Source organism: Helicoverpa zea, chromosome 9 (genome assembly GCF_022581195.2).
Source record: "Helicoverpa zea isolate HzStark_Cry1AcR chromosome 9, ilHelZeax1.1, whole genome shotgun sequence".
In the NCBI taxonomy this organism is placed as follows: Eukaryota; Metazoa; Arthropoda; class Insecta; order Lepidoptera; family Noctuidae; genus Helicoverpa; species Helicoverpa zea.
Window position 1 is genome coordinate 10,870,413 of NC_061460.1, and position 26,804 is coordinate 10,897,216.

The 26,804-nt window shown below is 38.0% G+C and overlaps 3 protein-coding genes across 4 annotated transcripts; 2 read left to right on the top strand and 1 right to left on the bottom strand.

The window, feature by feature from the left end:
* Window positions 1–37: 37 nt before the first annotated feature.
* LOC124632904 (DNA excision repair protein ERCC-6-like) lies at window positions 38–3,112 on the top strand. The gene has a single exon (XM_047167914.1). The coding sequence runs from the start codon at window positions 146–148 to the stop codon at window positions 3,041–3,043; it is 2,898 nt and encodes a 965-aa protein (XP_047023870.1). The 5' UTR covers window positions 38–145; the 3' UTR covers window positions 3,044–3,112.
* A 205-nt stretch (window positions 3,113–3,317) lies between these two features.
* On the top strand, window positions 3,318–6,024 carry LOC124632976 (dual specificity mitogen-activated protein kinase kinase 6). The gene is made up of 3 exons (XM_047168026.1): window positions 3,318–3,661; window positions 4,424–4,589; window positions 4,808–6,024. Exons 1-3 carry the CDS (start codon window positions 3,600–3,602, stop codon window positions 5,582–5,584), a joined length of 1,005 nt encoding a protein of 334 aa, XP_047023982.1. The 5' UTR covers window positions 3,318–3,599; the 3' UTR covers window positions 5,585–6,024.
* Window positions 6,025–6,106: 82 nt separating this feature from the next.
* On the bottom strand, window positions 6,107–25,478 carry LOC124632975 (transmembrane protein 94). Of its 2 annotated transcripts, XM_047168024.1 has the most exons (26): window positions 25,306–25,478; window positions 24,912–25,168; window positions 24,338–24,445; window positions 23,796–23,944; window positions 23,257–23,409; window positions 22,623–22,831; window positions 21,884–22,103; window positions 21,289–21,492; window positions 20,874–21,058; window positions 20,385–20,508; window positions 19,694–19,828; window positions 19,225–19,370; window positions 18,777–18,907; window positions 18,481–18,557; window positions 18,071–18,270; window positions 16,504–16,614; window positions 15,266–15,398; window positions 14,697–14,855; window positions 14,198–14,406; window positions 13,709–13,832; window positions 13,144–13,266; window positions 12,516–12,683; window positions 10,956–11,232; window positions 10,660–10,753; window positions 9,415–9,591; window positions 6,107–6,339 (listed from the first exon to the last, which is right to left on the bottom strand). In XM_047168024.1, the coding sequence occupies exons 1-26, from the start codon at window positions 25,416–25,418 to the stop codon at window positions 6,267–6,269; spliced, it is 4,059 nt and encodes a 1,352-aa protein (XP_047023980.1). In that variant the 5' UTR covers window positions 25,419–25,478; the 3' UTR covers window positions 6,107–6,266. The 2 variants fall into 2 exon arrangements, with proteins under 2 accessions (XP_047023980.1, XP_047023981.1); XM_047168025.1 differs by lacking the exon at window positions 16,504–16,614.
* Window positions 25,479–26,804: the final 1,326 nt, after the last annotated feature.

Below are 26,804 nucleotides of genomic sequence, written 5' to 3' on the forward strand. Positions count from 1 at the left end.
ATGATAATGTCATTAATGTAGGAATGCCGACAGGTAGAAACAAGTTTATATTTATTTCATAATTACCAATAATTTTATGGTTTCATAAATTATTACGAAAGAAAAATGTGAAAAAGTTAGCAAAAACACAAGACTTTTATACATTATGGTTGATATAAACAAATATTTGGAGAGTCAACTTGCTCTTGCGAAACAAAGAGATGTAATTAAAAGTAAGAAGGACAATGTTTCTCAAAAAAGCAAAGCTGCTGCTGAACTTATATCTAAGAAACAATCCAAGCAGTTTGGAAAGCAGTCTCCTAAAGAAACGACCAAGGATGTTGCAGTGCCCACTACTTCAAGGTCGCGATCTACTACTATTTCGTCAGACAAGGATTCTGATCATGAGTACTTACCCTCAGACGAAGACGTTGATGATGATATAATTAACATAAACTCTGGGCCGTCTACCTCAAACACTAGAACTAAACAAACCTTAAAGAAAATTGTGGATGATGGAGACACAGCTCTCTACAATGAGAGACTGGAAACTTGGAAGGCAAACTTAGCAGCAGCTAAAGCAAGTAATTACGATGGTGGAACTATGACAGCTGATGTACAATATGTGCTGGAGGGAAACACTGACCCAGAGGAACTCCATGAGCTGCAAAATGGCTTGGGTGTGCCTAATTTTATTTGGAGACAGTTGTATAAGTTTCAAAAAATTGGTGTCAAGTGGCTCTGGGAACTACATCAGGTAGAGTCCGGAGGCTTGCTTGGAGATGAAATGGGTCTAGGTAAAACAATCCAGATAATTGCATTCCTAGCTGGCTTGTCTAAAAGTGACTTGGGTGCTTGGGGAGGCCTTGGGCCCACCATCATTGTGGCTCCAGCTACTGTTATTTACCAGTGGGTGTCTCATTTCCACTTTTGGTGTCCACATTTGAGAGTGGCTGTACTCCACCATACAGGGTCTCATGCAGGTAATCATAATCAACTGATTAGGGACCTGCATACATCTCATGGAATACTATTGATAACATATGCTGGCATTGTTAAGTACACAAAAGATCTCACTGCAAGAAAATGGCATTACATCATTTTGGACGAAGGTCACAAAATCAGAAACCCTGACACCCAAGTCAGTAAGCTTGTGAAAAAATTTCAAACTCCTCATAAGATACTCATAACAGGCTCTCCCATGCAAAATAGTTTGCAAGAACTGTGGTCATTGTTTGATTTCATGAGACCAGGACTGTTGGGCACGTACAATGTCTTTATGGATCATTTTGCTACACCCATCACCCAAGGAGGGTATGCTAATGCCACTGAATATCAAGAAGCAACTGCCTTAGAAATAGCAAAGGCCTTAAAAAATATTATTACACCTTACATGTTAAGACGTACAAAGGCTGAAGTTCAAAGTCATATAAAACTGCCGGAGAAGAATGAGCAAGTCTTGTTCTGTGCTTTAACTCAGGAACAAAAAGATCTTTATATGGGCTACCTCACTGGCACCACTGTTAGGAGTATTTTGGACAAAGATAACAAATATGGAGACCCTATAAGAGCAAGGATACTGGTTGCTCTGTGTACTTTAAGGAAGATATGTAATCACCCTGACTTGTACCTGTACGAAGCTCATGAAGAGTGTGATGAGATTGATGAAGAAAGATTTGGCAACTACAAAAGATCTGGGAAAATGACTGTTGTTAATTCATTATTGAAAATTTGGCAGAAACAAGGTCATAGAGCCCTGATATTTTCTCAGTCAAGAGGAATGTTATGTCTACTAGAGCAGTATTTACAAGTTCAAGAATTTAAGTATTTAAGAATGGATGGCTCAGTAAATGTGGGTCAGAGGCAGAACATGATTAAAACATTTAATGAGAATCCTGAATATTTGGTGTTTCTTGCCACCACAAGAGTTGGAGGATTAGGAGTTAATTTAACAGGTGCTGACAGAGTCATCATTTATGATCCTGATTGGAATCCAGCTACTGATGATCAAGCTAAAGAAAGAGCTTGGAGAATAGGTCAGCAAAGAAATGTTACAGTTTACAGACTTCTGTCAGCTGGAACTATTGAAGAAAAGATATATCAAAGACAGATATTCAAACATTTTCTCAGCAACAAAATATTAATTGACCCCAACCAAAAGAATGTGTTAACCACTAGTACACTACAAGGATTATTCACTCTTGAAGAACTTAACTGTGATGGGGACACTGAAACTGCATCACTTTTTAAACATACAAAAATAAATGTTGATAACAATACCAAAAGTAAGAAAAGTAATGATAAAACTTCTAGTGATGTCTCATTTTCAAAGAAGAAAAAGATAGCTATGAGAAGGATGGCAAGAGAGATAAGTAAGAAGATTTCAAAAGATAAAGTAGATAAAAAGGATATGAAAGAAGAGAAAGACCCCAGAGAAGAATACAAAAAGAAAAGAGAAATGCTACTCAACCCACCTAAAGTCGAAGTACCTGAAATAAACTTAGTTGATGATCAAGTGACAAATGTTCCTTTTGAAAACATATTGTCAGAATTGGATATAGTAAATATGCATGTAAAGAAAGACTATGAAGAGAATTTGCTGAAAACAGTTTTAAATAGTCAAGAAAAGGCAGCGGAAGATGGTGAGCCTGGTGAAGGAGAGGAAGAGAGTCTTGATGACGATAAAGGAGTCCCTGACCCACAGGAAACATTTGTAAATGAAAAACCAATCAGAGAAAGAACACCTGAACGAGATAAACCTTGCATTGATAAGGAAATAAAAAAATCTAAGAAAAGAAAACATTCCCCAAGTCCAGAATCTAAACTAGAAAATCTAGTGGCAGTGAAGAAAGTTAAAAAGAAAAAACATAGACGTAAGGAAAAAGAGGATAATGATGATGATTATGTGTTGAGTAAACTTTTTGCTAAAGCTAATGTTAAGAGCGCATTACAACATGATGTGGTTGTTGGGTTGGCTGAAAAAGAGAAACGGCATAAAATAAAAGAAGACGCAGTCAAGAAAGCAAAGGATGCTATTAGAGCTATCAGATTTTCTTCCAAATAAACCGATCCATGTTTTTTAAAGAAATATTTAAATAGTGATGTAAGAAATAAACGATTATTCTTGTTTAAAGATTATTTACTTAATACCGCTTAGTGTCATATTTTCGACGAAATCAATTGAACTTTGATTAGCTGCTATAAATAAGTTTTTGAATGGTAATGTGATTCCTATCTTCAGCCTACATGGCGCTACGGCGCCTAAATAGGATAAATTGTCTATCGAATCGAGAATATCAACCGAAAAAAAGCTGTTGGCTTGGTACAACATTTTGTTTTATTGGCAACACCACCTAATTAAATGTCAAAACCTAGCTGCCTGCTTTCCGAGTGCATAATCTTTAGAATTATTAAAATATTATTGTATAATTCGACATAAACAACTGTAAAGCTTACGCCTAAAATTGCCTTAAAATATGTTCGCGTGATTTAGATGTAAAGTTAGTGTTTTATAACGTAAAGTCAATAATTTGATCTGGAGCAATCGTGGAGGGATTTTGTGAAATTCTAATAGGATTCACAGATTTTGACTTGATTCTCGCTGGGAGGACGTCGGCGCAATGTCGAGGAGAAAACTGCCGCCGCCGGGCTTCAACTTCAAGCCCCCAGAAGAGCAGGTCGTGTAAGTGTCAGCTGAGTATAATTCTGCCTACCTGACATAATAATATCCATTGCCTGGAACTGGAGTTCTAAAATTATATCGAAATATACTTATTTATTTATATAATTTTTATGTGCATTTCTTTTTAGCTCACTAAGCACAAGTTGTAGTTCAAAATTGCAAAAAAATTACATCAGATAATAGTAAATAATTGATGGAATAGATAAGTTTTTAAGCAAATATCATGAATACTAATATTATCAATCACCTACGCCCCTTACTCCACAGTTTGACAAAATTCTGGTTGTACACTAATAAGTTGGTTGCACTAACCTTGACTGAACAAATACTTGTAATCAGCACTGAGGTTACCAGATAGCTGAGAGGGTTATTCATAAAATATAAGCATAGAATAAGCTGACTGTGAAATTATCTTGTTGACAGTTTAATAACATTCATGTAGTGGATTAAAGTTGTGAGGGGATAATATATATAGTTACTATCCAATCTTGATTAACAGGTCATTGACCCTGATAACTTTTTTATCCTCATTCTTGTGTTACTAAAATAAATACATTTTTAATCTTACCAATCTGAACCTAATTTTGGTTAAAATTTTGTAAGCCTAACTAGATCTTGGGTGCATCTGACTCTGATTCCTGTATTTTTGTAAACTGCACTATCACATTCTTTAACCAGAACTTGTAAAACACAACCTATAAAAAACATTACCTCTATTGATAGTATTATGTAAGTACTGATTCTATCAACTTGTTTCCTCAGAACCCCACCAAGGAATTTGGATAAGCAGACAACAATTACTGTTGACGACAAGACATTCACGGTCCACGCAGATGACCTGATAAAGATCTGTGACCTCGGCCGGGGAGCCTATGGCATTGTGGAGAAGATGAAGCATATTCCTAGTGATACTACTATGGCAGTCAAGGTAAGAACTAAATGAAAATAATGTCCAATGTATTTGTACACTAAATAATTCTTTGGAGGTGTGGAGACAAAACGCACACTGGGCCTTTGCCCAGCTGTGGTACAGTTCAAGCAAAGGAAAAAATTGTTTTTTTTTTGTGTCACTTTGGGAATTTAAAAATCAATAAATATGTTTTTATTCATAATTATATTCACACTATATTTTCTTTTTATCTTTAGAGAATCACAGCATCATTCAACAGTCAGTCTACAGAACTGAAACGCCTGCTCATGGACCTGGATGTGTCCATGAGAGCCAGTGCCTGCCCGTACACGGTGCATTTCTACGGTGCCATGTTCCGCGAGGGAGACGTCTGGATCTGCATGGAGGTCATGGACATGAGCCTCGACAAATTCTACATGAAAGTCTACCATAACAACCGCACCATACCTGAAAACATTCTTGGAAAGATCACATTTTCTGTGGTCAGTGCTTTACACTATTTATATTCTAAGCTCAGAGTCATTCATAGAGATGTGAAACCATCCAATATCCTGATCAATAGGAAAGGCGAGGTGAAGATGTGTGACTTTGGTATCTCTGGATATTTAGTGGATTCAGTTGCTAAGACTATTGACGCGGGGTGTAAGCCTTACATGGCTCCCGAGAGGATCGACCCGAGCGGCAACCCGGGACAGTACGACATCCGCAGCGACGTGTGGTCGCTCGGTATATCCCTGATCGAGCTGGCGACGGGCAAGTTCCCCTACAACACGTGGGGCACGCCGTTTGAGCAGCTCAAACAAGTCGTCAAAGACGATCCCCCGAGACTGCCGAGCGGACAGTTCTCTCCAGAGTTCGAGGACCTCATAGTTCAAAGTCTTCAAAAAGATTACAAACAGAGACCGAACTACGACGCGCTGCTGACGCACCCCTTCTGCCTGGAGCACAGTCAGAAGGAGACAGACGTCGCGTCGTTTGTTCAACAAATATTAGACTTACCCGATGAATCCTAGTGATAGGAACATTATTTACGTACCTACTAAGTACAAGCGTTTACCGACTAACCTTAATGTAGTTTAATAATTGAAAGATATAAAATAATGTTATTAACCATAAAATAAATTAAATTATGTATTCTTTTTAGAGTGCCCATCGCTATGGGCGTACGCGGCGTTTTTAAATGTTTGATTTCAAAGATGATTTAGTGTCTACTACGTGAAGTAATCAAATCTCGTGTAAGTGGAACTTTGTCAATTTAGTAATGTAGCAGTAGTTAGAGGGTAGATGAAGTAAGAGTAACATTTCGCTAATATGGTTTTATGTATGTGTAGTCTGTTTTATTATTGACCTCAAAGCGAACAAAGGAATTGGTATAACAAAATAATGACTGGCAACATTTTAAGCATCACAAAATTATAATAATTTAGATTTAAATAAAAATATTTGTTTTCAATTTGTGGTTTCTTTATTTCACCTATTTTGATATCTAATTAAAATATTTTACTTACTGCAAGGTTACAAATAAAATCCAGATGTATATTACGAAATTTATTTAAAATCATCAAAACATCATATAAATAAAGTAAGTACAAAATAGTACTAAGTACAATGTCACATTTCTCTTATAAAATAAACGCCGTAGGCTCTGATAAGTTATATTCACAGTTGAACTACAGCGTAATTGACTAGACGTGGTTAGAACGGCGAGTTCATCCCCAACTTAGTGCCGAAGTCCAGGCGAGCGCGTCTTTGATTGCGCCCGTCCGCTCTGAGGAAGAAAAGTAAAAAAGTTGTAGGTACATGCAGCATAATAAAATAATAGTATTTTGTACAACCTCCTTATACTGCACAGCAAGCTAATTTCTGACACAAAATGGTCTTGGGTTCGCCCATATCAATCTATCCTATATAAATCCAAAGAATTTGTTTGTTTGAATGTATTAATCTCATAAATAACCCATTTATCGGTACAATGCACATTATATCTGGGTGCATGAAGTAGATACCCACGAAATTCCTGGTAGAAGCTAGTCCAGAATATCATGGCATGGAAATCGGTTATAAGACACAGCACAGGTAAACTTCTCACTTTGGGATGCGGGTGGAAACAAACAGATTATTATTAGCACATATTAAAACATCTAGACACACGGCAGTGTGTCCGCCAAGTTCGAGCAAAAAAAGCGACACACCGGCCGTGGGTTATATTACACTAACCATTTCGGGCCAAATTCGACCGTAACCCCTGTAACTCAAAATCTATTTTATTTACGCATATCAAATTTCTAGTATCTGTTGAGACCCCCTCACTTATCTAAAATACAAAATTTCATTAATATACCTATTGTAGGTCTTGAGATATTGACGTCAGAAAATCGCTATTTTTACTATACACTCACTGACTGACTCACTCACTCATCAAAAACCTAGACCACTTCCAATGGTCGTATTGACTTGAAATTTGGCATGGAGGTAGGTCTTTATGTCAAGGTAAAGGGAAAAATCTGAAAATGGCCAAGTGTGAGTCGGTTTCAAAATAATGAAGGTGTTTTATACCCGGTGTAAATTTATACCCCTAAGGAACTAAAACGAACTAAATTTATCTATATTTATATAATATATCTTCAAATGGTCGTACCGATCTGAAATTCGTTACAAAGGTTTGTATTTAGTCAAAGTAAAGTAAAAATTTGAAAACGGCCAAGTGTGAATCACTTTCGAAAATAACGAATGTGTAACTTTGATCCACGAACATAATATATGATAACATGTCATGTCAGTCAGTTGGTAAATCTATAGTTCGGCCATTCAGAGAATGCGTTCCTGACACGTCGCGATTGAACTGACGACGTAACTTTGCAATGGCGTTGCAGTTACGATAAAAATATTTTTGCTGGTTGTTTACCGTTTTAACAATTGAGGAGCATTAAAACAACATTATTATAGTTCGGCCATTCAGAGAATGCGTTCCTGACACGTCGCGATTGAACTGACGACGTAATAACATTCATTGATTATTGATATAATAATGTTGTTTTAATGCTCCTCAATTGTTAAAACGGTAAACAACCAGCAAAAATATTTTTATCGTAACTGCAACGCCATTGCAAAGTTACGTCGTCAGTTCAATCGCGACGTGTCAGGAACGCATTCTCTGAATGGCCGAACTATATATCAATAATCAATGAATGTTATTACGTCGTCAGTTCAATCGCGACGTGTCAGGAACGCATTCTCTGAATGGCCGAACTATAGTCCATTTAGTTAATCTAGTTCATTTCTTTGTAAGAAACATAGTGCATATTAAAAAATCTGAAAGATAGTATAAATGAGACATTTCTTTAACTAACTTCATCATAAGAAAAAAATAAAATAAACAACCTTACAAAAATAAATGAAATCCCACCCAAAACAAAAATGTGAAAGACTGCCAAGTTCGATAATATGGGAATGCTTCGCCTATCAGTGGCGGATTTACAAATTTGCCGCTAGTAGGCCATTCAATTTTTGCCGCCCCTAATGATTGTGAACTTAATGATATTTCTGTCAGTTAAGTACTAGATTATTTTTGCAACCCGCTATGTACCGAAGAGTTTAATGTTGACCTAACAAGTTTATCTGACAGCGACTTTAAAGCGTAAAACCTCTGTAACTTTTAAACGGCTCAATTGATTTTCATGAAACTCGCCCGTAAAACACCTGTAATACAAAAAAAATACTAAATTAAAATCGGTTCATTCGTTCGGGTAGGTACTATATCAGAGGCGCACCCATCGGGTGGCACCCCCCCAAAAAAACGACACAATATAATCACGGACTAAAATTGTAATTGAAGTACTTAAAAATTGTGTAGAAATCATTCATGGTGCTTTTTGCTAGGTTTAACATAAAGAAACCGGAGTCATACCACTGCAAAGTTATAAAGCGCTAACTAGTTTTATAGAAACCAGTGTCAAGTAAAAAAGCCGCGAGCGCAGCGAGCGCAAAATTTTTAAGATTTAGAACAGTAAAGTACCAAAACGAGTTTATAAAACCGGCCTAAAGTGAAAAAGTCGCGAGCGTAGCGAGCGCCAAATTTTTTGAGTTTTGAGGACACAAAAGCGAAATTATTTGGGACACAAAAGTCTTCCACCTCCTGAACAGCTTAGAAATCGTCAGCGTCGTAGAGCGTCAGTTGTTTTTGCTACTTCGGTGCTTTAACTTTTTGTTAGATTGGACTCAAAGAGCGCAGAATAAACCAGAAAAGATGAAGAAACCGCGAGCGAAGCGAGCGGATTTTTCAATTTATTTTTATTGAAACGCTATTGGAATATTTTAAAATTCATGATCACATAAACCTAAGCATATATTACAGTGAGTTTATTAATCGTTTATTTATATATGGATTGTGTACTCGTATAATTATAAAAAAAAAAAACTGTAAAAAAATTCGCAAAATTTGCCGCCCCTCTAAATCTGCCGCTCTAGGCACTGGCCTACTTGGCCTATTGGTAAATCCGCCACTGTCGCCTATAAAAGAAGTGAGATCTGAATAAGTACCAAGTTCCATACATATACCTCAGTCAAAAATAGTTACTTTTTAATGATGTTACTTGGCAAGTTTTAATAGAAAATTAAATACTTGATTCATTGCGTTTAGTAGGGTTATAACAAGGTGTGTGAAAACTTGCCAAGTAACATCATTAAAAAGTAACTATTTTTAACTGAGGTATATGTTTGGAACTTGGTACTTATTCAGATCTCACTTCTTTTATAGGCGAAGCATTCCCATATTATCGAACTTGACAGTCTTTCACATTTTTGTTTTGGGTGGGATTAATTATTACATTAAAACATAACATACTTGATCTCCTGCCACTTAATGAACTCGTTGAGCGCGAACACCAGGAACAGTGAGGCAGCGTATCCCACCCCCAGCGGCCACGGCACGAAGTAGCGGAGACCACACACCCCCCATTTGGCACAGAAGCCATAGCTACTGCTCAACATTATGGCGCTGAAACATAGCTGGGCTACGGCTCTGGAAGGTGAAAGGTTGAATTTAGTAAGTATCAAAGTCGTGGTTGAAGGAAAGAGGATTAAGATTAAAGCAGATTTTTAAAAATCATTGGTCTATGATGAAATTATAGATATTTTTTTAGTCCATATGGATTAAATAACAGTCAATTTTTAATCCTTTTCTTTGCAACCTTGATTGATATATTAAAAATACTAGCTTTTGCCCGCGACTTCGTTCGCGTGGAATAGTGACTTCCGGCAGATTTTTGGTTTTACCCACATAGTTCCCGATCTCGCGGGATTTTTGAGAAGTTCCCGCTCCCGCAGGATTTTTGGGATAAAAACTATCCTATGTCCTTTCTCGAGTTCCAAACTATGTCTGTACCAAATTAAAACAACATGAACCGAACTCGTGTAACGATCGACACCATTGCGCGTAGTACTAATAGAATTATCTATACTCCGTTAGAGCATTTTCTTTGTAGTAAAACTTTTATTATATTAATATTATTTTTTTTTACACCTTTTTACTGTTTATTTACATTTTTCTGATGGATTTTCCGATGAATTAAAACAATAACATGAACCGAACACGTGTAATGACACCATTGCGCGATTAACGCCATCTATCTACGGAGCATAGGAACAGCTCGACATTTGACCAATAGATGGCACTGTATGTCCGTAATAAATTTTATTTTTTATTTTTATTTTTTGTAATAAAAACTATCCTATGTCCTTTCTCAAGTTTCAAACTATGTCTGTACCAAATTTCACACAAATCGGTTCAGTAGTTTAGGCGTGAAGAAAAGACAGACAGACAGACAAAAAGACAGACAGACAGACAGACAGAGTTACTTTCGCATTTATAATATTAGTTTGGATTAACCTGCCTGTTTGTTTTTAAAATCATTGTACAAAAAAAGTTTGCATTAATCACCAAGTAAAAAGGGTCCTACTGCCATGAAAATAAAATAATTTATTGGTCACATACAAAGTTGAAATTAGAATTATTTATAGTAGGTATTGCCATAGACATGGTATTGCTATATCGAAATATTAGTAACAAATGGTAGAAATGTGTACTTACAAGACGACGACAGTGACCGACCACACTTTGTTCGCCCAAAAGCTCTTCTGCCATATAGAAGATTGTCGGTGAACAAATGACAATGATATCACGACTGAAAACAATTTACATTTATGAACTAATACTACATAAATATTGACATTGGATGGAAATAATGATTTGTTTCTGGGACAACTGAGGAATATTTTAAAATGAATAAAATATACACAATTATGCATCATCCTAAGAGTAAAATAAGGGATTATAAACATGAAAGTCACTATGTAACTTTAGGTAATATATACAGAAATACTCACTTAAATGCGAAGTAATCAACGCCAGCGTGATATGCTGAGCCAAATAGAACCCATCATAGAAGTCGTCTCCCCATCCATGCCAACTCTTCAAAGTCAGGTCATGTGTTACATTAAATTCACCCTTATTGATAGGGTAGACTATCCAACACGCGGTGGCGTTGGTAGCTTGGGACAATTGCTCGCAGAAAGTACGCAATGTAAACGCGTATAGGACTAGTATTGATAGGCCCGCTGGTAGGAACTTTAATGCGTAGCACCAGAATACGAATACCGCCATCTGTAGAGGGAAAAATAAATTAGTAGATTAAGAAGGTGTTTTATATCAATAAATCATAATCTTCATCAGGTCAATAAGGATGAAAGGATCAGGTCAAAATCCTAACTAATATTATAAATATGAAAGTAACTCTGTCTGTCTGTCTGTCTGTCTTTTCTTCACGCCTAAACTACTGAACCGATTTGTGTGAAATTTGGTACAGACTTAGTTTGGAACTTGAGAAAGGACATAGGATAGTTTTTATTTAAAAAAAATATATAAAAATAAAAAATAAAATTTATTCCGGACATATAGCGCCATCTATTGGTCAAACCAAAAATATGCCGGAAGTCACTATATCATGCGAACGAAGTCGCGGGCAAAAGCTAGTATATTAATAAAGATGTTGATAAAAAAAGCAAAATAAGTATTTTCTCCAACGCACAGATGAAGATACAGACCGTCACAGTGTGACGGAACATACTCCAACTGTCTAACCTGATGGCGTAGTATCGTAGTTATTCCGAAAGCCCATTCGAAAGTGTCGACTAATTTTCTAACGTAGCATCCTTCCCTATTAATTTAATCCTGGAAAAGTTCCTTCTACACACGTCCTTTATTCTATAAATGTTACCTTAGCATTGAGCACGAGATGCGGCCTCGTGGCGGCCCGCTGCATGAGCGCGGGGTCGAGCGGCGCGAAGGCGAGCGCGGCCGCCAGCGCCGGCACAGGGACCCCACCTGTGGTTATCCTAGAGAGAATGTTACCTTAGCATTGAGCACGAGATGCGGCCTCGTGGCGGCCCGCTGCATGAGCGCGGGGTCGAGCGGCGCGAAGGCGAGCGCGGCCGCCAGCGCCGGCACAGGGACCCCACCTGTGGTTATCCTAGAGAGAATGTTACCTTAGCATTGAGCACGAGATGCGGCCTCGTGGCGGCCCGCTGCATGAGCGCGGGGTCGAGCGGCGCGAAGGCGAGCGCGGCCGCCAGCGCCGGCACAGGGACCCCACCTGTGGTTATCCTAGAGAGAATGTTACCTTAGCATTGAGCACGAGATGCGGCCTCGTGGCGGCCCGCTGCATGAGCGCGGGGTCGAGCGGCGCGAAGGCGAGCGCGGCCGCCAGCGCCGGCACAGGGACCCCACCTGTGGTTATCCTAGAGAGAATGTTACCTTAGCATTGAGCACGAGATGCGGCCTCGTGGCGGCCCGCTGCATGAGCGCGGGGTCGAGCGGCGCGAAGGCGAGCGCGGCCGCCAGCGCCGGCACAGGGACCCCACCTGTGGTTATCCTAGAGAGAATGTTACCTTAGCATTGAGCACGAGATGCGGCCTCGTGGCGGCCCGCTGCATGAGCGCGGGGTCGAGCGGCGCGAAGGCGAGCGCGGCCGCCAGCGCCGGCACGCACACGGCGCCGCCCCACAGCGCGCCGCCCACCGACAGCGACAGCGGCACGAACGCGCACAGGGACCCCACCTGGGGTCAGCAGCAAACATAATTGGACAAACTCATCTCTTCCACTGTATACTAGGTAGTCGGGGGTCATAGGCCGTAAAAATAATGCCTCCAATGATGATCCTCCTAGCCGATTATTGGCTACGGCAACTGTTCTCATGTGAGGAGATTAGCCAACTGCGCAGGACATATAATGCACAAGCATTTGCGCAGACACAGGTGCACTCTCTCCTCCAATATGGTAAAGAGGAAGGTTGCAGAGCAGGCCTTCAAAATGCCACTTCTCTATAGGGGCACTTGGGAATAGGAAAACCCTTTTTTGAGACCAACGTGGTAATTATCAACTTCCGATACATTTTTAGAACATCACGCGATACCCCATCTCAAAAGTATACTTTCATTCGCGTTACCCCATTTTTAGGAAAGCAATATTTTAGGGAACATATCTAAAAAAAAAAAAAAAAAAAACTCCGCCACCTACCTGCAATAACGCGATGAAGCATACGCTACATATCCAGAACTGCGTGCTGTTCCACAGGCACGTCATGTAGTGGCGAGACATCGTAATCAGCGTGAATAGCGACACGTCCGCGTCGCGTGTCATCTGAAAATGTAATATGGACCGTGTTTCTCACCTTATGTCTGTTGCATAAGGCTCAATTTACAATGATTGGCAATGTCAGAAGATGGGATATTCTGGTCACAGAAATATGTACTTTATGACCCATTGTTCAGCTTAGTTTATGTAAAATGAGTAAATGTATTTCCTAATAATACCTGGGCTGAGAGGAATTGTATCAATTCAAAAAGTGTAGGCTTTACGGTCATTATTTTAAGGACGTTTTACTCAACTTCTGTAAAATAGGCACCAGATATAGTTTACAGATTTACATACCTTTTGGCTACAGTAGTTAGTGAATGGCTGATCCTGCCATTTATTTTGTAACTGAGCAGCGTGAAAATAGTGAAACAAAAATATGAAGCACACAATATATATTTGCATATTTTATTAGGTACCTACATTTTGTCAGTTTTAGATAACTTACCGATAGTGAACAAGGAACTGAGTTGAGTGCTCTCGCCAGGTCGATGGGCCCGATGCAGGACTCCGGCACTTGGTACGGCGGCATCTTCTGACATAGTACTGGGTATAGCGGCTCTACTGCTATGCTACAATGCAAAATGAAATGAAAAATAAACCCTGGCCTAAAAAAAAGAGTCAAAGAGGTTGTATTGTAAGACCGACTTCGAACTGGCTGGCGAGAATTATTGTACACGACATCTTTTTCTTTACCGCTTTGTTATTTGACAACTAAGGAGTTTTAACAATAATTGAATCTCGTGAACTTTTCCGTATATTAAATAGTTTATGTACAGCCAAACGAATAACTCCAGAACTAGACAATATTTTGACTTATCTTTATTATATATTTTTTTTGTACTTATTAAATATTTACTTTATGCCTTACTAAATATTGAATGTAATGTTGACAATCAAAATACTATTCAGTCATCAAAAGCAATGTTTCACAAACCTGGCATCAGCCTGCATAAATATCTCCATGTTCAAACAGTTAGCGGCTGACCCCATAACGCAGACGACTTCTCCGTAATCCTGCATGATCTGTATCATGAGCTGCACGGAGCGAGCGGTGCAGTCCGTGAATAGTGACACGAGGAGCGGCACGTTGTCCACTTGCTCTATGTGAGGGCGAATGTTCTCGATGCCGCGGGGGAGCTTCGCCTGGATATCATATTGAGTAAGTTAGGAATTTTCATGACATAATGTGAAGATTCGACGATTTTTGTCACAGAAAACATAGCCTTCATAATTAAAAACGAACCATTTTATATTCAAACAAAAAAATATCGTACCGCTTGCTGTCAATTGTGGACGTATAAGCTGTCAGCACTGACATTTTGAGTCTTTGGCAACACAGAGAGGAAAGGATAAGCCTTATTTTCATGTATATCATGGAGTAGAAGGGTCGGGTGGCTCGCGGCTATGTATAACACAGTACAGGCAGCACGTACCCTGTTGCTCATGTCGAAGTTGACGGGCGCGGAGTGGTCGGTGGAGTCAGTGAGGCAGGAGAGCGAGCGACACGCGTCCGCCGGCGACCCGCCCTCCTCGTCCTCGTCTAGTAGCGAGTCGGCTGACGGGTGGCTAGTTGATATGCTGCTGCGTTGGAACTGTGCAAATACAAAACATTTTTAGATTTCCCGCCACGAATTAAAGTCTGGCGGGAAAATGTGGAACTATGCAATGGCATAGACATTAGCGCCGAACTATCGGACCTGAGTCATGGCGCTGACTCGCCGGCGTTTGTAGCCATATGTCGAGAGTGTTTTGATCAAGTTTGGAATTAAATGACGCCAGTGTGTGGTATAAAGTGAAAACCAAGTAATAAACTCCCCCTCCCCACTAAACGAACGGACCATAGCCAATGTCGCCAAAAAGCAGATTATTCAGTCTTCCTTAAGACTGAGAAAAGTGGCGAACCTTGGGGACGCCTTTGGGGTGGGGGAGTGATACTACATATCTGGTTTACCGTCTCTGAAACGTTTGATAGCTGCCAAAAAATCTCAAAAAGCTCAATTACCTTCAAATTAGTATGCGTGGTGATAGAATGCCTCGCCTTCTTGATCTCGTTGTCGAACTTGACAGTGCTGTGGTCCAAGTTGATGGCGCCCGGTGCCGACATAGACAAGGCTTTTGATGTCGCGATGTTCGTGCTGTGGTGGTCGGTAGATATTGGCAAAATTATTTTATTAGTTTTTATTGTGTTGTGTATATTTTTTCCATTTATTTGGTTTACTATAAATTACAGATGCTAATTGAACTACGCACAATTTTACAGTTGACTCGCACGAAACTGAAGATTTTATTAATAATGCCTGTATTTTTATGGTTTTTATGCTTTATTTATAAGTTATGAAGGCAATGAAGAATTCCTTATGTATGGTGAGATTATTTTCCCCGAGCACATATATAAGTGATAATTCGGAATATCTTGCATGCGGGTCGTGGTAACCCAAGTCAACTGGAAAATGCAACCGTGGAGACCGTAGAGTCATAAGAAGTGATTGTCAATTTTCAGTACTTGAAGAAACTTTAATAATTTTGTCATTATTCAGTAAAAATCACCAAATCTCGTTATTATCTTCTATTTATTAAACAAGTACTGAGAATTACCATTCTAAACCTTGATATTCAATATTTTTCAACCAAAACTTGAAGCAGGTTTTGCTACGTTTTTCTAGATCTAGTGACTAATTATTTCATTACAAATATTATTTCACTAAGAATTTGTCCTAGTTCAAATGTTTATTATAGATATGGGTACACCTTATTATTTAAGTTGTTATGATTTATTCACTGTTGTTAGTTTAGCGTTGAATGTTATAAATGCAGTGTGTAGTGATTATTATTAATAGTTACTTACAAAATGAGAGTTCAAGTTAGCTCAAGCTAAAGTGCGAAGCAAACTTAAAATAATGTCGTATGATTTTATTCACATTCACCAAGTAATTTTGGAGGTCATGCTAAATAGAGTCTTGTGCTGGTGTAGATAAAGTCCATTTTACAGTTTAATACTATAGTAACGTGAATATAATCATACGTGAAGATTAAAAATAATATGCAGCATTGTTATGTCACAGCTAGACTTATTGATTTACTTATATTTTACACCGATGAATTCCTTACTTGCATAAAGCTATATAAAAATATGCGCAATCTGACAGTTTTATTTCTATACTCGGATCTATCGCAAGTTTGACATAAATGACGTCAGCCGTGACATAACAAGCAAGCGCGATAGAGCGATAGAAAACAAACCTATAATACAAGCCGAGCGCGGCAGCATCACAGTCAATGTGCCTATTGAGTCTCGAGCCTCGCTCCTTGCCCTGCGCCAGCGTCTGTGACGACAATGGCGACGCGCTCTTGCTGTCAACAACCACTTATAAGTGACTAACCACAGCCCCGAAGCTGGTGAAACACTTCAACATTTTATTCTCGTGGCGTCACTATTTTTTCGGGTAGCAACATTACTTTGTATATGGCAACACTGGCCATATTTCTTGCGTATGGCAACACTCTGTCATCTGTCAACACAGATCAGAAGTCGGAACATCCTTCCTATTTGAATAAAGAATCTCGTCCATAAATAAAGGCTGTAGTTCTTCACGGTAAAAAAATACTAACATTGAGATTTTGAAAGACATTGACTATTGATATTTTTTATTTCTAAAAAGGTTTAAAAGGACAACATTTATTTCTAAACAGTGCTGGGTACTTTACACGTTATATTTATTTTATTTTTGTACCCATACCTACACTTTGAAAAACATCAATTTAACATCGAAAAGTTAAATCAAAGACAGAAGAAAACGTCTAAACTTGTGCTGTGTATTGAATCAATGGTGTGATAGTTATTTGCCGAATTATTTGCCAATCGAAGCTTCCTGTTAATGATACACCAACATTAAGGACCGATTTTTTCAATATCCAGATAACTTTTATCTAAAGAACATGTTTGGAGTTGACAGCTTTTATATAGAAAATATGTCAAACCGCGATTTGCCCCGCGGGGCCAAGGCCTGCCGGGTCTGCGGGATTGTTCGAAAGAGTTAACGCGGCCCTGGTACATTAAAATTCTACGACGGAACACGACGGTTTTTAGTCAGTAAGAGTCTGACACTCCCTCACCGCTGCTAACCCACAGCGGGAGGGGTCATTTGATGAATTTTGACGTCGTTAAAAAAAACTATACTTATTTATTCTTTAGATACAACTTAACTGGTGCTTGAAAAATCGCCCCTAAATAAATAAATTGGTCCCAAAATATTTAACTTTATCGTGTATGAAGGTTGAATGTAACCCCAATAAGTACGAGTACATGCGTCTGCGCTTAATAGTTTCATTTTATTTAGTAAATGCCTTGTATATGTACAGAATGAAGGGTTATTTTTGTATATTAATTTTGCCCTTTACAATTTGTTGTGTTTGTATGTTACCAATTGACGTGAATGTTATGTTTCGTTTATTAACTTTCCTTTGTATGTTACACATCTTAGTCCGTGTGAGAATAAATGATATTATCAACAACATTTTTATGATTAGACATTTTTTTAAGACCAGAGAAAAGATACACTTGAGAAATTTTACACCTTATTTTTAAATAAAAAAGGTTGAAAATCAGCTGTCAATTATGATTTTTTTTTTATGATTATCATTTTTGTTGCCTTTGATGATAATGCTATTACAATAGGATTTATACAAACGATAAAATTTATTCTCACACAAACCTAACACATAGAAAAAAAAACTATCGAATAAAACCTACATTGAATTCCAAAAACAAAACAGTAACGAGTTTCTATAACCAAGAAGTCTACATTACCTTGCACTCTCTTCACTAATGAGTGATATATGGCAGTTCCAGCCAGATTCTAAGCCCATCTTCTCGCTAAACACTCTGGATCTCAGTTCGTTCTCTTTGCTGAAGTGAACGAAGCGGATGCAGGCCCGTTCTAGACGTTCTATTAGTTCTACCATGTCACTTTGCGCTTGGTATTGCATGGTTACCATGCCTATGAATACCTGTAGGGGGGGATACTAATATTATAAAGCTGAAAATATTGTTAAAGGTTTTTGTTTGGTTAAAGGCGCTCATCTTAGGAACTTTTAGTTCGATTTCAAAATTCTGCCAAAGCTCTTAGACACAGTTTGTATAACAAGCCCACTTTTCTGAAAAAGTAATTACAATTTTGACCGTTGGGAAAATATTACATAAAGTTTTTATTACATCACCTGGTTACACTGCATATCGAAGAATCCTTCGGCGTCTTTGACATCGTCATCAGTCACCTCATTGAACAGCAATGAGTCTGGAATAACAAAAGAAACCTTTCAATTTAAACGCAGATAAATTTTTAACGTTTTAATTTTAACCTTATTATCAAAGGCACAGGGCTCAATTTATCTCGTATTATTTCGTCATCAAAACAAAAAGAGTTCGCGGTCCCGCCGTTCATTTGTTTGACTCGAAGAATCTGAATTTGACTGAATTACTCAGAACATAGGGTTGAATTTATTTGTCGAAGTACCTGTAGAATGGAAGTGCAGTGCCGGAGCATCGGCCCAATGTTGTGAAAGTGGCGCGTAAAGTTGTCTGCTGTCTGCTGGTAGTTCTAAGTACATCGCCGATAGAGAAGACGAGATGCCACGGGTTAGGGGCCTGGAGAAAATAAACCATGTTAAAGAAATAACAGATGCAGTTTTTATAGAGAGACATACAAATATAAAGATAGAAGTGACAAATACAGAAATTTCACAAAACAGGCTACACAGAAATTTCACAAAACAGGCTGAAAATCAGCACTTTTTGAAGGTCAAGTTTACAAAAGACAGCCTCCAAAAGCCATTCAGCACTTCCAATGTGTTTTTGCTGAGAAGAAGTGTAGGAAAGCAGTTCAGTTTTTGTGACAATTTAAAAATAAGTACTTATTTACAATAGCTTAGTTAATCAAGAATGTTTAAAGGAAGTTGGGTTACTTATAAGCGAACGCGGTACAGTATGCTGTGAGGGAGTTTCTTTGGTAGAAGTCAATAATTTTCTTTCGGTCAGCTGGAGAGATAGGCGTGAGGTCCCGTCCGTTCCAGTAGTCCACGCATGAGTCTAGAATTATGTCGGCTGTACCCTAAAAGATGAATAGAAACTTAAATGAAATTCCATAGAAGTAGAAATCAAGCGCAGATCAAAAATAATTGTGGGTGACTGCTTGCACAGTGTAAATGTTGCGCAAACACAATCTATGAACACAATGTTGCGCAAACGTAATCTATGCGCAAAATGTTGCGCAGAGTTAATTTATTGCTCTTTGGGTAACATTTATTTAATGCAGTTTAACATACTATTTTGTTTTACTTATCACTTTTAAACTTGTTTATAAATAGACAAAACATCCAATCAAAAATTATGAGATAAAAATAGAGTACTATATATTTCTTTAAAGGAACTTACCTGTGTAAGCATCTGCAGCTGATTAGCCTGATCTTTCACGACGACAGCCAACATATGAGGCAGAGGAACTTTCACCTTCGTGCTAAGTTGTAGCGAGCGAACGAAACGCGTCTCGCGGCGTATCGTGTCTGCTTGCTGTTAATAAATAGACGATATTATCTTAAGTCCACTGTTCCCAGATCTATACATAACAGATATTTTCATTCTCCGAGCCTTTTTTCCAACTATGTTGGGGTCGGCTTCCAGTCTATCCGGATGTAGCTGAGTACCAGTGCTTTACAAGGAGCGACTGGTCAGTCAGACGAGTCAGACTTAACAGATATTATCAGGGGGGATAAAGTTCTCAAAAGGCTGACGGGAAATTTAGGAAGGACATCAGGGGAGAACATAAGAAGAGAAGTATAAAAAGAAGCATGCCTCGTGGACGTATACGTCATTTTCTACTTTTTAGGGTAAGTACATAGCAAGCAAATTAAGTAGAAAATAGGGGAGTATACAAGGAGAAAACCTAAAAAAGGAGTATACCACGGAGAATATATGAGAAGAAAAATAGTATATACGGGAGTACATAGATAGGGAATATATTATAACAAGGAGAAATTAGTGGGTTTTTAAAAGTACATAACGAACAACTAACTAGTAAATGGGGAAGAAAAGTTACGCATTTTCATCAAAGACGAGAATGACTTACCAATTGTCTAAATATAGCTAGGCACTCTTGCACATGGTAGTTCTCGGTGACCGCGTCAGTGAAGCCTATCTGCTTGGCGAGTTCGCACAAACATCGTCTGTTAGTCACTGGTACTAGGTCTTCACTGAAATTGACATAATGTATTGTTGATAAATTTGTGGACCTAAATTGTCAATAGCGGGTCAGATTTGCCAATTGTGATAATCGATAGTATTGAGAAGGAAATAAATGTTTCAGGGATTTTCTTTACCTTTTTTTCGTGTTTTGGATAACCAAAATCACACACATGAAAGCTGTTAACCTAACCTAACCTACACTTTATATGGGAGATATGCGCAAAGTGTACCAAAATGTTAGTTATGCGCAAAAATGCGGTATCATGTCCGTTGTGTGCAAAGTTGCGCTAACATATCAGATGTGCGCAAAATTGCGCTAACATGTAAGTTTTGCACTTGAGGTGCTGCCGCCAGCGCTGCTCGTGTCACTAACCTGTACTGCGCTTCACAGGTGAGATGTGCGCAGAAGTGCGCATACGTGTGCCTCGGCGCGGGCGCGCACGTGTTCAGCAGCGCGGCCAGCCCCAGCGGCTTGAGGCGGGCCAGGTGCTGCCGCCAGCGCTGGTCATCAAATTCCACGCAGAACGGAGCATTTTGGTCGTGGGTTAAGTCAAGCACCTGAGGGGGACAGGATGTTCTTAGCAAGCCAAATAAATCAAAACTTTCATATTAAATTAGCGCTAAAACTGGGAATCAAGGACCTTCATCTGGACGTCGTACAGGTTCATTGCTAAAAGTCTCATTATATGTGAATGTCCAATTGATAACGCGTGTCTCTTACGCAAAATACCTCAACTCGACGATTATAAATCTATTACAAAGACACAACACACGAACACATTACTTACCTCAACAATAGTAGAAGGTTCAACAGTCTTATTCCCCTCTATGGGGGTATCAACATGCTCGTCACTGTGATGTCCCATAGAGCCGACCAGGCTGGTCTTACTGGAGTTGTGCGACGAGGGGCTCGAGTTGCGCAGGAAGAACACCTTCTCCGCAGTAGGGTTAGGCCAGGATAAGATGCCTTTCTTGTCAACGCAGCTTAATGCCTAGGAGTAGCAAAAATATTTTTCTGGGGGACTATACAGCACAATCAAATAAAAAAAAATATAGATGACTAGCTTTTCATCTATTCATATATTTCATCCGCATCCCGTATGAACTACTCCACACCGGGTAATCAGTGGCCTATATAATGGTAGTGTAGTCTTCTTCAAAAACCGAGCGATCTAACACCGAAATATTTTTTTCAAATCGGTCTGAGTTTTGCACGTTCAAGCAAACAAACATGCAAACTCTTCATCCTAATAAAATTATTAGACCAAGTTATTTTTGGTTTCTTCTCCTAATCATGGGAACTGAAGCTTTGATCACCTAACAATTCTTTCTAGCATAATAATTCACAAAAACTGGCTAAGTAACATCTACTCAATAACTCACCGACAAAGACCCCAACACGTGCACGATATTAGCAGTTCTGCAGACCATATCCTCTCTCCCAGTCAGTATGCTGAAGAATGTCTTCCCCAAAGACTTGAGGCTCTCAGGCTGCAAGTTAGACTCGCTCATCGCTTGTATGAGCGGGTCGCTCGCGTCTTCTGATATCGAACACGATTTTGGACGGACGTATTTCTGACGAGTTTCTGATAGGAGTTTGAATCTGAGGATGACACGTCACTTATAAAAAAATAGCTGATATGTGAGAAAGCTTGCTGGGGATTTTGTTGCGCCACTTCTTCCCAGCAAAAACACTTAAGATGTGGTGAAGATAGGGCGGTCCTTTAAACATTTTTGACGTTCAAAAAGTGGTGTTTTGCAGCCAAGTTTGAATAAACGATTTTTGATTTTGATTTGATTTGAGAAAATTTATGAGAAACCTATGGAGAAATAAATTGCAGCAAGCTTAGCATCTGGCACCATCTTATTTTAAGGACAACTTTGGCTGTGGTTGCATGTAACCAGAAGCCTGACAACGAATGAATGACTTGCAGAAGTCTCGACAACCCGTCTTACCAAGGTTATCGGATTGTTCGAAAACTGGGTTGAGGAGATCAGATATCAGGTGGAGGTCCCCCCATACCAAATCTCTGAGGTACTCATCTTCAACCGGTTAGACGGGAAGCCGACACCTACATACTACAATAGGGAACATATTGAACAATAATAAACAGAGACTCACCTAGCCAACCCATAGCAGTTCAAAGTGACCCATGCAATAGGGAACACAATCTGCAGCAAGGGTAACGAAGCGGCGATGGTCTGCAGGAAGTAGATCTCCGTCCAGTGCGTGATCCCTGGTAAGTGGTATACGTGACGCACGAAGCTTGCGATCACTACTAGAGATATTACTAGCGGCAACACTATGCCTTCCATTATTTTTACTGTGCACTGTAACAAGGTTGGATGAATCAGGATTTTGTTAAAAAAATATACAGCTGGAATGTCGATGGAACTATACATAATAACATACATATATAGTACATACATACATACGTATATACATACGTATAGTCAAAGAGCTTTAAAAAACTTTACTATAGTTTAAAAATTATATGATACTAGCTTCCGCAAGCAGTTTAATCCGCGCCCAAAGTAAACTTATTCCGGCACGCGGATAAAAAGTATATTCTGTGTATTTTATTTAGTGTTAATCTGATTTGTAAGTGTGAGCATGTATTGTATTATTTCTTTGCTTCTTCAAATTCCATTCAGTCGTTTGAGTGTGAAGCAGTAACAAATACACGCTCACAAAGTGAATGCACTGATTGCAGATACAACAGAAAAAATAGTACTTATAATAAACAGATGCTTACCAAATACCTTTGTTTTTCAAACACAGTGACAGGCCTGATGGTGGCCTGTTCTAGCGCCAGCTTCAGGTTCTTCAAGTAAGGAGTCTCGCACATTCGGTACGCTTTGTTACGATGCGGGGTGCGAATACGCGGCGTGCTAAAGTTGTCTTTTTGCTGAAATACATTATTTGCTGTTAATTACTGATTTATAATACATACCTTATGTAGAACTTTTTTCTTTAATGTCATATTTTTCGTGTATATGACGGTGTCTTGCAATTATATTGATTGTACTCATGTAAACAAACAATTTTTCCAAAGAAACTATATACATATAAATGACAATAGAAAACATTTTTAACAATAAAACTAGGTGGATTTCATAGAAAAATCCTTTCATGAGGTAATCATTATCACTTCAGCTGAGCAGCTTAAAATAAAATACTGTGCAAATAATAATACTTACATGTTAGTATTATTTATAGACACAGTATAAACAAACATATTTAGTGGTAATATCATTTAGTGTTCTTAAGTGATCTAAAAATTTGCATAATTACTGGTGTAGTTGGTTGGAAGATCTGTCCGAAGAACTGTTCCGGGTCTTCCGGCTGCAACCCTCGGCAGTGGCCCGGGACTTCCTGACCTGGTCTCAAAACTATCACATCTCCTTCCACTAACAGTGCCCATGGCAGGTTCACTATGGTTGCTGAAATAAGATGATTGTTTTAAATTTTTGTTTAGGATTAATTTGTGTGGGATTATGTTTTTTTCTTCTTGATCATCATCATCAGGGTTTTTATCCTCCCACAGCTGGGCTGTGCCCTTCTTTCTCACAGCGAAGGACCACACTTGCTCAAAGCAGGTTGGTTATTAACATTTCTTCTGTTTATAAAAAATCAAACATAGATAAATAGTTTTACATCTGTGCAACCACTTTGAGGTTTTTTTTTTCTGCAGCAGTTAATTAGCATTGAAATTATGTTGCATTACTATATTTTGAAACCTTTGTACTGTGCACAAAAGCATTCCTTATTCAACCAGTACTATATTACTCCCACTAATTATAAACCTAATTAGAATAATAACAAGAATTCCTTACAATCGCGATAGGTCCACTGTAGGATCACACAAGGTGAGTATGGAGCACACAAATGTGGATAGTGATTCTCCTTCCATTTGGAACTTTCTATGGCTTCATCCAATGTTTCTGTAATTAGGAAATACTACCATTTAGTTATGGATAAACATAATTTAAATTAAGAATGATTTAGAAACTTTTTTTTTTAAATTCTCATTAGTCATTGGAATATTATGATTGAATAATATGACTAATTAATAAACAAGTGATTAAGTATGAATGGTTAATTTAAATTCCTAATTATATTGTTTTTATAACATTAGGACCATTTTTTTGGCATTATATCTGACAATGAATACTTTTAAACTGATAACATCTTAATTATATATTTCCAATAGATTAAATAGTACCTTGAAATGACTAGTTCACCAATAGCAAGTAAACAAGTACTTCAATGATGAGAAATATTAACTTCAACTCTTATTACTTTATTATAATAAGCCACAAGAAATCTTGCTTGTTTAAGTAATGATAAAAATGTAAACATAACATGCATTATCATTTAGTAAACAAACAAAACATGTTCCACACTTACCTAAAACTTTCCTTATCCTATGAGGTATTTCATTCCTGTATAAATACTCTTCATTGAAAGCCACCAAGAAGTTTACTAACAGTATAACAAATAAAAAAAATGCTTCCCATAACAAATAGGCATGGGCTTGTACAGATTCACCAAGGAGGTAAGTAAGTATCAAGCAGACAATGTATACTAGAGTGATTGTGTAAGCGACGCCTGACAACAGCACTTTTTCTGATGAAAACGAAATAATATTCCGCACCAAGCCAAATCTGGAAACAAATGGAGTGTCTATAATTAAACTCATAACCTTAGACAATTAATGAAATGGAAGTTTTAAAAAATACATACGGACAAAATAAAATTATTTTCTTGGCAGATTTATCAGAAAATGATAATCATAACATACCCGGTTGGATTTTTCTTCCTATGTTCTTCAATAACATTACGTATATCATCACGAAGTTTCAAAAGTGCTGTTTTAGTTGTATATCCCAAAGAATGTAAGTTATTATCATCCATTGTATTTTATTCCATTTACATAATTGTTGCTTTAGGTATTACTATTAGGTACTCGGACACAGAATGAGTTTAATTAAATAAATTATTTTTATCAACATCATCAACACAGAGGATTCAGGCAAGGGTGAGGAAGGTACGTTCTGAATCTTGAAAATAATATAGCTCAATTTAATTTGTGTGCATTGTATGTTTGTTAAAACGCATGGAAACTTACTAAATACGGACATATGAGAACGTCTGTGTATAAAATATTTTATTTTGTAAAGAGATTTGAATGCTTATAGGAATAGTATAAAGTCAGAATAGTTTGTTTGTGTTTTTGAACGTATTTTTTACTGACACATTTCGTTAACCAATGTCAAGTGTATGTCAAAGTCACATGTTTGATTTGTTCGGATACTTACCGGTGGTTCCTATTTTCCTATATTTGCTGCAAAAATATATTATGATAGCTGTTTATCGTAGTTTCACACGCATGCTAGCCTACTCCTGAAGAATATACGTATCACCATCAACATTCAGACTCGGGGCTAAAGAAGTCCTAAATGTTACTGTAGCGATTTCAGCCTGACCCGGGAAATGAACTGTAATCGAGATCCCGTGCACAGTACGAGACAATTTATACAATATGCCATTAAAATTATGATAACTTTTAAATATCAAAAAACATTGCCATGAATCCAAGCATGCTTAAACATTTCGGGGACAGCGTCCGTTAGCTATATATTTATAGACTCTGTTGACAGGCTTTGCTGTTTTAAAAGACGAATACGCGATAGTACGTAAACAAACCAATATAGCTGATACGAAGCACTGTTTTGAGGCAAACTTTACTTATATGCTATTCAAAGCTATTTTACTATATTTATGGGAATACTATTACTGTGGCAACATTTTTTTAGTTTACATGGTTTTCTATTGATTTGTTTTCAACTGCAGTCACATTAATTCCTAACTTCATTTGCTGTCAACCACAATGTTGCTAGCATCAATAGCCTACCTATATTGTTCATAATATTACTAATGTAAAAACACTGGAATTAACGTTAAAATACTTATCTGTCTTTGTGTGTACTGTAACCTGCTATTATTACTGCCTACACTTAGAATAATAACACATCATTTATGATAGTCATTACTCTTTTCTAAAGTACATTTAATTAATATTAATCATGAATACATACGTGCTAGATAAAACATAAAGAATTACTTTGCACATTGATTTACGAAGTTAAGTTTTATTTCAGCTGTGACACTGTGATTCTATTGAGTGCTTCGTTACATATAATGGACGCAATTAATTTTTGAGCACCAATTTTAAAATGCACATCCCATACCTTTACGAAGGAAGCAGTTCTCGATTTTTTTTCTTCCAAAATATAATGT